Source organism: Nuphar pumila, chromosome 1, assembly GCF_984573655.1.
Source record: "Nuphar pumila chromosome 1, dmNupPumi1.hap1.1, whole genome shotgun sequence".
Classification (NCBI taxonomy): domain Eukaryota; kingdom Viridiplantae; phylum Streptophyta; class Magnoliopsida; order Nymphaeales; family Nymphaeaceae; genus Nuphar; species Nuphar pumila.
In genome coordinates this window covers 39,138,361-39,151,305 of record NC_143249.1, presented here as the reverse complement: position 1 = coordinate 39,151,305, position 12,945 = coordinate 39,138,361, and the positions used below count along the sequence as shown (strand labels likewise).

At 38.0% G+C, this 12,945-nt stretch overlaps 1 protein-coding gene across 5 annotated transcripts in view; it reads left to right on the top strand.

Moving 5' to 3' along the window:
* The window catches only part of LOC149848750 (chromosome-partitioning protein, putative (DUF639)), a 113,008-nt gene that overhangs the window by 15,250 nt on the left and 84,813 nt on the right, over positions 1-12,945 (top strand). For all 5 annotated transcript variants that reach the window (XR_016430401.1, XM_089997202.1, XM_089997209.1 and 2 more), the window contains exons 6-8: positions 5,273-5,444; positions 6,436-6,572; positions 7,927-8,614. Coding sequence is in view for 4 of the 5 variants with exons in the window: in XM_089997202.1 (XP_089853328.1) it covers positions 5,273-5,444; positions 6,436-6,572; positions 7,927-8,614 (997 nt within the window). In the remaining variant the exon portion in view is untranslated. The remainder of the gene's footprint in view (positions 1-5,272; positions 5,445-6,435; positions 6,573-7,926; positions 8,615-12,945) is intronic.

Below are 12,945 nucleotides of genomic sequence, written 5' to 3'. Positions count from 1 at the left end.
AACAAAACAACAGGATAAATGTATGATGTAGGTGCCAAAAATTTCCTGGGTGCCCTACCAATACACACCGGCTAGACAACTTCACAAACAAATTTTGTCTTTCTGTCTCAGCGAGACAGAACATGCTGACACACAATTCTGATTAGGTACATATGTTGTTTTTCATATATCAATTGACGATTTCACAAGGTCTTTTTATTTCCAAACCAAAACACATATTCTCAAAAACCTACGAATCATGATTTTCAATAGGGAATAAACAATGACAGTTTAATGATTGAGTAAAGCAAAATTTTCATAACCTAAAAGAAAGAATCGAAAATCATGTAGCACTATCCACCTAATAATGTCACCTAATGATGTAGCGAAACTAACACTTTCAACCACACACACACATATGTGTATATATATATATATTTTAAAGGATGATACATAATTGGCCATATGTCTTGATAAAATCGAACCATCATCTTTCTACTATTTACAATACAATAGCTATTAAAAGAAAAACAAAAGACACTCACTAGCATACAAGTAATTATTGAGTTACGTAAACAATCATACCTCAGTCACAGAATGAGTTCGGTCCTGGGCTCAACCAGAAGAAACTCTTGTATTCTTGAGTACTCAATAGAAATTGAATACATTCAATGTTTTTAACACCGAAACTTCTCAGTTTATAATTGAGCTTAATCTATATTCACTTCTGCTAATAACTATATTGTAGCACCGTAGATTTTAACATGTACACAAAATACCAAAACAAGTCTCAAGTATATTTATATTGATATCCGCCAGCTTATCTAGGCATATCAGAAGTGATTATACGACACAACTCAGGATTGTGTCCAAGGACTAATGCATTCAGCCAGATTGTAACTTGATAATGTATAATTGATGGCTATGTTCTGGATCTAGACATATACCACCAATCTGTCTTTATCGCACCAACAAAAACATTTCATAAAGAAATTCAAAACAAGCATGTCAGTTCCATTAATGTATATTAGTCTCTGGATTGGACTCTAAACCATAAATTTGCAGTTCATCATATACCATCACGATTTCGGTTCACATGATTCTAAAACAGACAGATATGCTCACACAGATTTTACTCGATAAAGGATATATAATAACAAAAGAATCCATTATGCTAAACTGTAAAACTTTAGACTTACGCAGGCCAGAGAGTTCTCATTTAAAGTCCCACGTGAAAACACACTTAGCAAACAACCTGTGTACTGTAATACACGCTGACAGTCTTTTTTTTTACACTGTTTTCTTCTCTTATTACCTACAGAGATTAAAGGCAGTGAAATCTGAACTGAGCAAGGGCTTAGCAAGGGTATTGGTATTACCCACACCCCCTTTACAATAACAATCCGAAACCCCCAAATCGTAGATTTGGAGTTTTCGGTTTAGGGTTGACGGAAACCCCCAATTTGGGGATTTTCCTTTTGGTTGCCCATGCACACACTCGCGCACATTCAATAACCCCAAAAAAGTCACAACATCCTACCTTAACCGGCGAGAGGAGGAGGTTGACGTTGCTGGGAGGTCACCGACAAGGCTACCGAAGAGGGGAACGTCGACCGACAGTGGTGCTTGGCCGCGGGTCGCCGATGGGGACTGTCGTCGGCGTCGGCAGCTGTCGTGGAAGGTTCGCGCAGGGGCTCGTTGGAGATGCAACAAAGAGGGTAGGAGAAGACAAAGAGAGATGAGAGAAGGTGTCTGTCGCAGGTGGGAGGTCGCCGGCACCGAAGGTCCCGCTGTTGTGCGTGAAACTGAGGGGGAGACGAGAGGATATTCTCGGGGTCGCCGGCGGAGACAGGAGCGAGAGGAGAAGAGAGTAGAGTGGGAGAAAGAAGAGAGCGGAGGTGAGGAGGAAGAGGGGCGAGACCCCCATTTGAAGAGGCTGATCCCCGAAGAGGCAGGGGCACACTGCCCTCCCGACGGCGCGGTCCAGCCCCCTTCCCCCTTTGCGATATCCCTTTGCTGGGGTTAGGGTTCATTTTATCGGGCCTTCGTGTGCCCCTTAACATACCCCCGCCCCCCCCTTTTTTTTTATAAGCATGCGGGCTGGGTCCGAGACCCGGGTCCAGTCGCGGTTTTGGATCCGCACCACCCACGCGATATGGATCCACGAGTTGGATCCCTTGATGTACGTATATATATATACATTTTTCATTTATTTATTTATTTTATAAGTATATATATATATATATATATATATATATATATATATATATATATATATATATATATATATATATAAGGTATTGTACCTATATATATAGAGAGATCATATATGGATCCTGGATCCATAACTTGGATCCATGCCCGAATCACACGAATTACGCCTTATTTAAATAAAAATATTCAAATAGTTAACGGAAAAATACAGTTATTACATCTAATGTAGGACTACTCTTTGAGATTCATGTGAATTCAGGTCATGATAGGGGAAAAAAGTGTAGAAAGAACGTGCATTGTCAGAAAAGGTTAGAGTATGTCTCTTCCATTCAATGCATAGTGCAACAGTGTGAGGTGAAAACCTTTCCTCTTAATTTTATTTGCATGCTAGTCTTATCTAAAGAGACTGGCCGTGTGAATAACCTTGCTCTTGCTGAAGGTTCTGAGCTCAAAATCAAATGTTTGGGAACCAAGACATCGGTTGGCTCTATCATAGAACGTTAGATGGCGAGCTAACTTTTGTTGCAACACATCCCTATGATCTGATCCTTGTCAAATTTTCCCACCTGTCCAGTATATTTAGGAGATTCAGTCAATTCGGAAGTCAATTCTCTAAAGGCCTAATCTTCATTTGAGAGCCAACATTTCTCAACCCAATACCCTGGCTTCCTAGCTAAATTGAATAATAAGGCAAATTTGCTGGTAACGTGGACTGATTACACCAAAAATCAATCCAAAATCTCCATGAAACACTGTTCCATAACTTTGCATCAATGAGAGCTATAAATGCGTCCAACACCAGAGCTTCTACTCTTGACAGTCCACTGTAATGAAGTATGCGGAAATGTATAAAAAGAATGCTTAATGCATTCACAAGGTCCAATAATGGACAAGCACTAACCCACAAGAGGGAATATAGAAATAGTCCACTAAGGGACAATACAAGAGGCCTTCAAAAGGCTATACATAAAAAAAATATAAGAGTTTTATTGAATGGGAGCTTAAAAGCTTAAGGAATACAAGGGGGAGTGACCCCTATTTATACACAAGAGGAGGACTCAAAAGGAGCACCATTGGGGGCTCCCCATAGAGTAGTTGGGAGCCCCCAACGGCTCTATGTGGGGTCCCTTTTGTGTGAAATAAAAAGCAAAATAAAATAAAATAAAATAAAATAAAATAAACTAACCTAGATAAATAAATAGTTGTTCTAAAAACAACTATGTAAAAAGACAAAAATACCCCTACCGAATATATATATATATATATATATATATATATATATATATATATATATATATATATATATATATATATATTAACATCTACCTCCGTGACCAATCTTCTAAATAGTATTTAGCTTTTATAAGCCACACCTATGTCACAGGGATTCGGCTAGCAGGGTGCCTGCCGCACCCGCGTCGACGCGACTCGACGCGGGTGCGAGTGCGGGTGCGGTACCGGGTGCGGTCAAATGATCCTGGGTGCGTTGACCGCACCCAGGATCATTTAAGTCCATTTTTTTTTTCGGATTTTTTTTTTTTAAAAAATTTGCCCTATCACCTATGCTGCAATTTTTTTTTTTAAAAAGAAACTGTTGACAGCAGCTGTCAGCTGCTATTCTTTTTTTTAAAAAGCAGCTCTCTCAGCTGGCTGACAGCAACTGGATTCTTTTTTTTAAAAAGCAACTCTGTCAGCTGGCTGACAGCAGCTGGCTGACAGCAGCTGTCTGTCAGCAGCAGCTGACAGCTGCTCTATTTTTTTTAAAAAAAAGCAGCAGACAGCTGCTTTTTAAAAAAAAAAATCGATTCGTAAGGGAGGGGAACCCCGACCCCCTATATATATATTGACATTTTTGCCCCTGCCGCACCCCCGCACCCGGGTTTTTTGGAAGTGCCGAATCCCCGCACCCGCACCCGCACCCGCACCCGCGCCCGCACCCGCGCCCGCACCCGCACCCATGTGACATAGAGCCACACTGAAGTCCTGTCCTTCACGTAAATGGCCCACCACCATTTGCCTAAAAAGTGCACTGTTCAGTAGATTAGTTCTCCTTATACCTAGACTGCCCCTGCCAATGGGGGAAGTGACCAGGCTCTATTACACCAGATCACCCTCTGTACACTTTGGAGATTCTTTACATAGAAAAGTGTGCATCATTTTGGTGATCCTTCTCTCTATCTTCTAAGGGGCCTTAAAAGTTCACCATGAAGAAGGCATACTGGCAATAACATGCTTGTTGATAATTATCATTTTGGGCAATGAAACACGTTTGGCGGTCCATCCTCGAGTTTCTTGTACATCTGGTCTTGAACCACAACCCAATGGGTCTACCTAGGACAATCCTGAAACAGGGACATACCTAAATATTTGATTGACAGATCTTTGTGTCCGCATTCAAATATGCATTGCACTACCTTTTCCATATTGGAGATGGAGTTGAAGTCCATGACAATGCATTTCCTCTCATTAGTCTCGAATCCTGATGCCACAATAAATGCATTCAACAAAAGCCAAATTTGACTTATTTGCACGAGTGATGCTGTACTGAAAGTCTGAAAATAAGCAAGTCATCTGCAAATTGCAGGATGAACAATAAGTTCCTCAATTAAACCCACATCCTTTACTTTCTTTAATAGTGTATATTAAATAATAAGAGTGAAAGCAGGCATCCTTGATGAAGTCCTGTCTATATGTGAAACACTTCTCCTTCCTCACCATTTATTATGGATTGATAGTGCAGCGTCTCTGATAAGGTTGCCAATCCAAGCCTTCCACTTTTTCCCAAAGCCCAAGTTGGACATATTATTAAATGCAAAATATATGTCTAAAGGGGTTCAAGGTGGAGATAGCATTGATAATTGAACCAGGTTAGGTTCTGACTATGCTGGTAAGTGTACAGTCTTCTTGGACTCATGTGGAGCATTGGCATGATCTGCTCATTTTATCACCTAATTAATCTGCACAATAACTTTGTGTAATCATGAATTTTGAGCCAGTCGAATTATACTTCAGAATTTTTCTTTGAGATTGCATTAGGATGTCATAACCTGCAACAATTTTCTCTCCTTATTCATGACAGGGTTCACCAGGGAAGGGAATTATACCAGAACAGAGAGGGTGCTAGTCTTATGCTTTCAGGTGAATGTGTTTTATGTGTTGGATCTAGCAAAAAGAAACCCGTGTTAAAGTGGGAAAAAAACTTTGGTTGGCCAGGAAAATTGATTTTGACTGACTATGCTCTATATTTTGAGGTATGCAGCACAATTGCTACATTTGAAATCTTTCTAATACATTCTCTAACACTGTTATTCTGTGCTTTATGATGGGAAAGACTTGCTCTTTTGTTATGCGATGAATGTCCTTTGAAAACTGATAGCACATATATGATAGTAAACTTAGGTCAACTATTGTTGTACATTTGTGTTTATCTAGCTTCTAAAGGATGAGGGCAGTAAATCACTAAGAACAATTGCAATAATACTAAGCCAATATATTCAGGTGCCTACTTATATTCATTCTGTGATTAAGTTTATCTGCATTCAGGAAGATGCACTTGAAAGTGCAGATGAATGATATCAATTAAGCGGTTGCCCAGTGGGCATAAACCAAAATCTACTTTATGCAATGGCTTTCTTTTTCTTGCTGTTGGTTAATTATTACCAATATTTCCTCAAGGAATACTCCCCCCTATCTCATCACTGCATGATGTAGCCGTTATAGGGAAAAGAGCCTCGTCTATACGGCTTCCACCTTGTCAGGGTTTTTTGTTCACACTTCACAAAAATCGCCTCAGCCTGCCTTCTCTTTTTTCAGCCAAATGACCTCCTTGTGGAGTTATTTTGTATTTTTTTCCTGTAGACCTAATTAAGAACTGCTTGGTTTTATCTGGATTAATGTATATGATTGACTGTTTATCAGCTTCTACTCAATATACTGATACTAGTTTTACTGAGTTTTGCCCTTTATCTATGTTGTGCAGGTAGCATGCACTAGTAAAACATTAATGCTTCATCCTGTTTTTTCTCTTCAAGTAGTAGGAAATTATTTATCAAATTTTCTTTTCCATTTAAATGTTTGTCATATGAAATCATACTCTGGGTGCTTTATTTGTAGATTTTCTAGAAGCATTAATCTTTTAAAGTCTCTTGTGCTCTGATGGATATTCTTTTTAACTATCTCCACCTTTTCCTGTCTGGCTGTCATGCTGCAGCTCATGACCATAATTTTATTTGTTGTTTGCAGGAACTTCACTTGATTGGTCAAAAGCGGACTTTGAGGTTGGACCTTGCAAGCTATGATACAAAACTGCAGAAGACGAGAGTAGGACCAATGGGTTCCGCAATATTTGACTCTGCAGTCTCTGTTTCGGCTGGTCCAAAGTGAGTAAAACATGTTTTGACAATAAAGCCTGTAATTTGGTGTGCTGTTGATTCCATTCATTTGTTTTACATAGGCTGGATTTTTGTTGTTTCTTTAATTTCTATTCTTCTATCATGTATCTTTTTTCAAGATATGTGCTAGTGCAATGTTTACTTTTAACTTTGTCAACAATGGAAGCTTAAAAGAATTGCTACTCAGAAAATCAATCAATCTATATTGTAGCTATGAATATAGCTGAAATATGCATAGACCAGGGAATAAGAGATTGACTTGCCACTATATACATATGTGTACTCTTCAGATCATTGGCATATAAGTGATTGAAGACTTGTTTAGATCACTTTTTTGAATGATTAGACTACTTTGGTCTGCCTCAATGTGCAGATTCCTTCAAATTGACATGAAAAACCATTGTTATAAGGCTTACCTGATTTCCCAAAATAACATAATTGTTCACACAGTGATGTATTTAACTCCTGCATTAAGAGTAGAACATGGATCTTTAAGATCTTGTACTCTGGACGTAAGCAACATGTAAGCATTTATATGTATGACAGACCTCAATGTGTTCAACTGATCCAGGTTGACTCATTTAAGTATAATTTATTTTCTGAGATATAAGCAAGCTTGATTGGTTTCAGATTTACATGTGCAATACAATCAGTAGTAGTAGGAGTTTTATTTATGCAAGTGGTTGCAGTTCATTATTCCTTCTGGAAGGCAGTGGTACCAAGAGAGTGAGAGATAAGTTAGAAAAGGTGTGGGAGTTGTTGCAATGTTCTGAGCAGCACTCTTTAGCAGTTGAATCCTGTTGTGTCTTCTTTCTTCCCTTTTAACTTATTCTTTGTATTGTTGGCATAGTTTGGCCAACTGGATGGATGCAGATAGACATATATAATGCATGGAGGTGAACAAAGAAAAGGGCAAAGACTTTACTGTGTGATGTCAAAAGTTCATGATGTTGAAAATAGAGTTAAAAAACATGCAAGAAATTCTAGACAAGTGACAGGACAAAGAATTCTGAAATAAAGGGTATTTCTTTAACCTCACATTAGGTGTAATCCAAACACATGTAAGTTCAAGTGGGATAGGAAAGACAAAAGTTGGAGGCAAAATTTAAAATTACAGTAAAACCATATATGCATTCTAAGAGTCATTAACGTGGGGAATTTTGTATGTTTCATATGTAGTTTGGAGAACAGTTAAGTCTTTCCTTATTCATGTAGACATCCTAAGATATACTTATGGAGAATAGTTTTTTATTTGCTTCACTTCCTTCTCATTCTCCCATTCTATATAAATGTGACCTTGGCTGATGATAATTATGAGCTGGTTTTGCAATTATTTGAACAGGTCTGAAACTTGGGTGCTAGAATTTGTTGATCTTGGTGGTGAAATGAGGCGAGATGTTTGGCATGCTTTTATCAATGAAGTGGTTTCTGTACACAAATTCATCCATGAACATGGTCCATCCGATGATGATCCATCCTTGCGCCACGTATATGGGTCTCATAGAGGAAAGATGAAGGCCATCAAAAGTGCAGCAAATAATATTGCTAGGCTACAGTCTCTTCAATTTCTCCGTAGGTTATCTGAAGAACCCGCGAAACTCATGCCGTTCTCATATTTACGGAATGCTCCTGGTGGTGATATTGTTTTGCAGACACTAGCTGTGAACATTTGGGGTGGACCATTAACAACAAAATTTATAGTTATAGACCATCAATCAACAGTGGGGCTGGGCCATTATGAGGACCAGGAGAATAGTGGTCTTCATGTGTTTGACATAGATGGAAGTGTGTATCTGCGGAAGTGGATGAAGTCTCCATCATGGTTTTCTACCACCTCTATTGGTTTTTGGAGAAATGTCTCTGTAAGACAAGGTGTAGTTTTAGGAAAAAATCTTGTAGTGGGAGACAAGAGTCTTATAGAAAGGGCTGCTTCGACTTGTAGAGAAAGGAGCCAAATAATTGAAAAGACCCAGGCAACCATTGATGCGGCAGTACTTGAAGGGATCCCCAGCAATATTGATCTCTTGCAGGTATGTATTTCATCTGAGTACAGTAGCAAAAAGACACAAATACCCTTACTTTTAAAATGTTTTACACAAAACGAAAAAGGGTATGCATAGAAAAATGTTACTCTCTATGCCCTTAAAGTTTTTAACGTAGCACATGCTAAATTGTCTATTTAAGTTTTAGGAACTAGAATTCCTATACATGAGGAATTGAAATTCCTCAACTTGGGATTTGGAATTCCGATATTCAATAACTAAAATTCCTTGTATTGGAATTCCTTTTCATGAGAATGGAAACTCAGTCATAGGAATCCTGATTCCTATGGCTAGGAATCGTGATTCCCATGGATGGAAATTGCGATTCCTATCACATGGGAATCAAGATTCCTGTATATGGGAATCGTGATTTCCATGTGATGGGAATCATGAACCCCTTTGTTGGGGAATCACGATCTCCATGTATAGGAAGCGTGATTCCAGACTGCTTTAGGTTCCTACTTCCTATGTATCGTGATTCCATCAAGTAGTGCTTCCGGTAACTATGGTCCTTTCTTTCGGATCTACATTGCGTCATCCTCCACAACCTTAGGTTTCAAAGTCAATATCAATGACACAGGATTATCCAACAAATTTAGGTACTTTTCCGAAGCTATAAAGCTGAGTACATAGTTGCCAGAATCCCAATTCCCAATCATGGGAATCCTGGTTTTTAGTTATGGGAATTCGGATTCCAAGTTATGACACTATTTGGATGTGAAGGTTTTTTATGAAATTATAGTGACATAAGTATGACACTAACTGAATGTAAGATTTCTTTTGCAAGTTTGAGATAATATGACTATATGTTGCTAGTGCTTCATAAGTTTGCCTTTTAGATGAAAAAATCAATGATTTTCCTAGATTTACATTATATGTGATAAAATATGCATAAATTGCTACCCAAACTCTTTATTGTTTAAATGTATAGCGTCTAAAGTAAGCTTGTTAAAATGTTGCTGTTTGAATATTTTGTACTTTTGTTGAATGCATTTTTGTGCGTTATTCTCTCAAGTCTTAACTAAATGATCTAGAGATTTCCTAATAAAATGACATAGTCCCTGATGGTGATCTTCCTTTTTTCAAAGTTTTCTTCTTTTCTCCATCAATTTATTAGTATTTCATATGATTTCTCATATAGCTTTGTAAATGATTCCTCGTACCACTTCCTGCTTCCCTAATGCTCTAAAAATTTGAAATGACTGCTTTCCGATTATGATTCCCATACTGCTTCATGTTTTCGATTCTGGCAACTATGTCTATGAACATGTAAGATGAATTCCAAAGGGAGCATTAATTTAGATAGTTTTTAATAAGTTTACACACTAATTTTTATTATTATATATATTTGTAATAATTTTTTATAACTGATATTTTCCCAAAGATTTTCCCCCAATTTTTTTTTTCAAAATCTCCCGAGAAATTTCATCGCCAAGAAATTGCTGAGAATGGCATTTGTGACTATGCTAGTTAGAACTCATATGGGGAGGCTGTTTTGACCAGATCTGACCTCATGGATGCGTTCAACTTGGTCAAAGTAGTAGGAATTGACCCTTGGACCATAGTTTTTCAACGTAAAACTATGTTTTTTTGAGACTTGAAAATTTGGTGCATTGTAGGCCATTGATTTTTCAATCTTGATAAAATGTAACGACCCCAACTCATACCCTTTGAAAATGCAAAATATTTATTTATTTTTTTAAACAGTGCGGAAAACTTCCAAAGACCCGAGGTCCTCACAGTTCCAATTCCAATTGGATAGCTCAACACCATAAACGAACTTACAACCGTCACCCGTAAGAACCAAAACAAATTCTTTATTTAAGAATTAATAGTAAATTTCAGAGATAATGTTTTATTCGACTGAAAGTAAAACAACAACTGAAAAAACAAGAAGAACTGAAACAAAAGAAAGAGCCACTCTGTCTCATGCTGAAGCCGTCAAGCCCAAGTATGACTCTCATCCATTCTCAGAAGCCAGTTCAACCTCACTGCTCACCATTTCCTGTGAAAAACCAATAAAGTAAGGTGTTAGAACCGAAATTCTAAGCACAACTACTTCTAAAGAAACCAGGTGAGACAAAGAACATGGATAAGATTTCATGTAATAATTTGAGTGAGTGCAAATATAACAATTTGCAGAATTTAAGTAACCATACATGCAACCCGTTACATATGCTAAGCAAGAAGAAGCAGTAAGGCATGAGCATATACAAGAACTAAGTAACAAAGTCTTTTAATCATGCATTTAGGAAGTAAATAACATACACCCACCATCATTTTATGATTTAGAGAACAATCCAAATATGTATGATTATGTGCAATGCATGATTCCTTTTGTTATCTTTCATTTAAGTTCTCTTTTTCTATATGCATGCCCTATTAAATGCACACAACTTTAAGTTGCCCTTTTTAATTACCGTTGCCCGCGGATACACCAAACGAGTACAATCCCCGAGGTTAAGTAGGTTTTTAGGGTAGCTTAACACACAATTTGTATTTTATTACTGGGTTCCAACTTAGCCCTCGACCGTATCACCTTCGGAATATTAGACCTCAACATCTAATGTCAGAGACACAAGGGACACCCCACGCCCACAAGTGCCATTTCCTTGGTACCATAAACAACAACCGTGTCATACGCACCACCCCTATGTAAATTGACAGACTCTTCTTAAAACCGTGACCAGGAAAATGAACCTCAATATCGGGTTCAGGGGACCAATTTTTCAGTACACGGAGTTTTTATATCCTCACAGTCTCCCCAAGACCGGATCTCTAAGATCTCCATTCTCCAGATGGAAGACCTCAGAACATATATTACACTGTTTTTATTTATTATATTTTTATTAAAGTCAATTCCTTAAGTTTGCAACACCATATGCAAAAGTAAAGTGAAAATCCGCATCCTCCCTTGCGGGGACCCTTATGAGACTCCAGCCCGTGAGGACCACAAGAACAATGTAGTAGTGTGCCATACCAACTTATGTGGTTTAAGTGATGCAGTCAAAAACATATGTGAAAAGAAACCAAACTCACGACTCTCTAGGCCGATGATGGTCAATTTAGGCTATCGATGCATCACATAACAAAACCCAAGTAGTGTTTTATCCATAACACTAGGTCAAAGTGCCAAATGCATGTGCACTTATGCAAAAATAAACCCAATCATAAGCATGTCATTTTTCAATCGTATGCATCCTCACTATGTGTGTTACCTCTATCACATACGTGTATCCACCCATGCATATCTCCTTTGAGTGTGTGCATGTGTATATAAATTAAACATTTTCATCACGTGTACATGCTTACGTAAACTGCCAAATATCAATAACCTGACAGTTATATGACAACACATGCTCACGTTAATGACTACATAACCAAGACAATTAACTACTGCTTAACAAAGTCAATCACATATACATATCACTGGCAGAACTTATGACCACATATATTAACTTATCATGGAATAAACCGTATTATGAGCAACATTAACCCTGACGAACATAGGTATGCTATTGAGCGTGTTCCAACATGCATTGTGCTGCTGCTATGCCTGTTACAACATCGGTACAGCCAACACACCCCCATAGTTTCATAACAGAAAGTTTATTTTCTGTTTGACACCGAAACAACCTGCACATCTGAAGTTTCATGACAGGAATATCATTTTCTGTTCAATACTGAAACAACCCACACATATGCAGTGTCATGACGGGAATATCATTTTCTGTTCAATACTGAAACAACCCACACATATGCAGTTTCATGACAGGAATATCATTTTCTGTTCAATACTGAAACCGATTTCTTTTTTCCTTTCTAAATTCTAGGCAGAGAAGTCGGTTTTGTTATGAAAACCGTGATACATAACTGACCGTAGGGTCGCTTCTGAATGTGCTCCTCAAGCTTATCATAATCATAAATGATGTGTAAAACCACCTTATTAGGATCAGATTTATGCATTTAGACTTCTCTTAACAGGCAAAAATATCATTCAAACGATCATCAAAAGGAAGAACCAAAAACATAGGCATAAACAGTTGTCTAATAATCATGCAAAACTCATTTAGGCCATTCAGACATGTACTAGAATCAACAACAACTACGCCTTCATCCCAAAACAATTGGGGTCGGCGATATGAACCAACAAAGAAAATCATTCTGGGACTTCCACATGAATCCTTCTCCTCCAATCATTTCTATCCAATGCCATGTCCTCTGATGACATGTACTAGAGTGCAGGGAAAAATTCTGCATGTATTAGAATGTAAGCACAAGGGAACACAGAAGTAAGCACATTCTGGCATATATTAGAA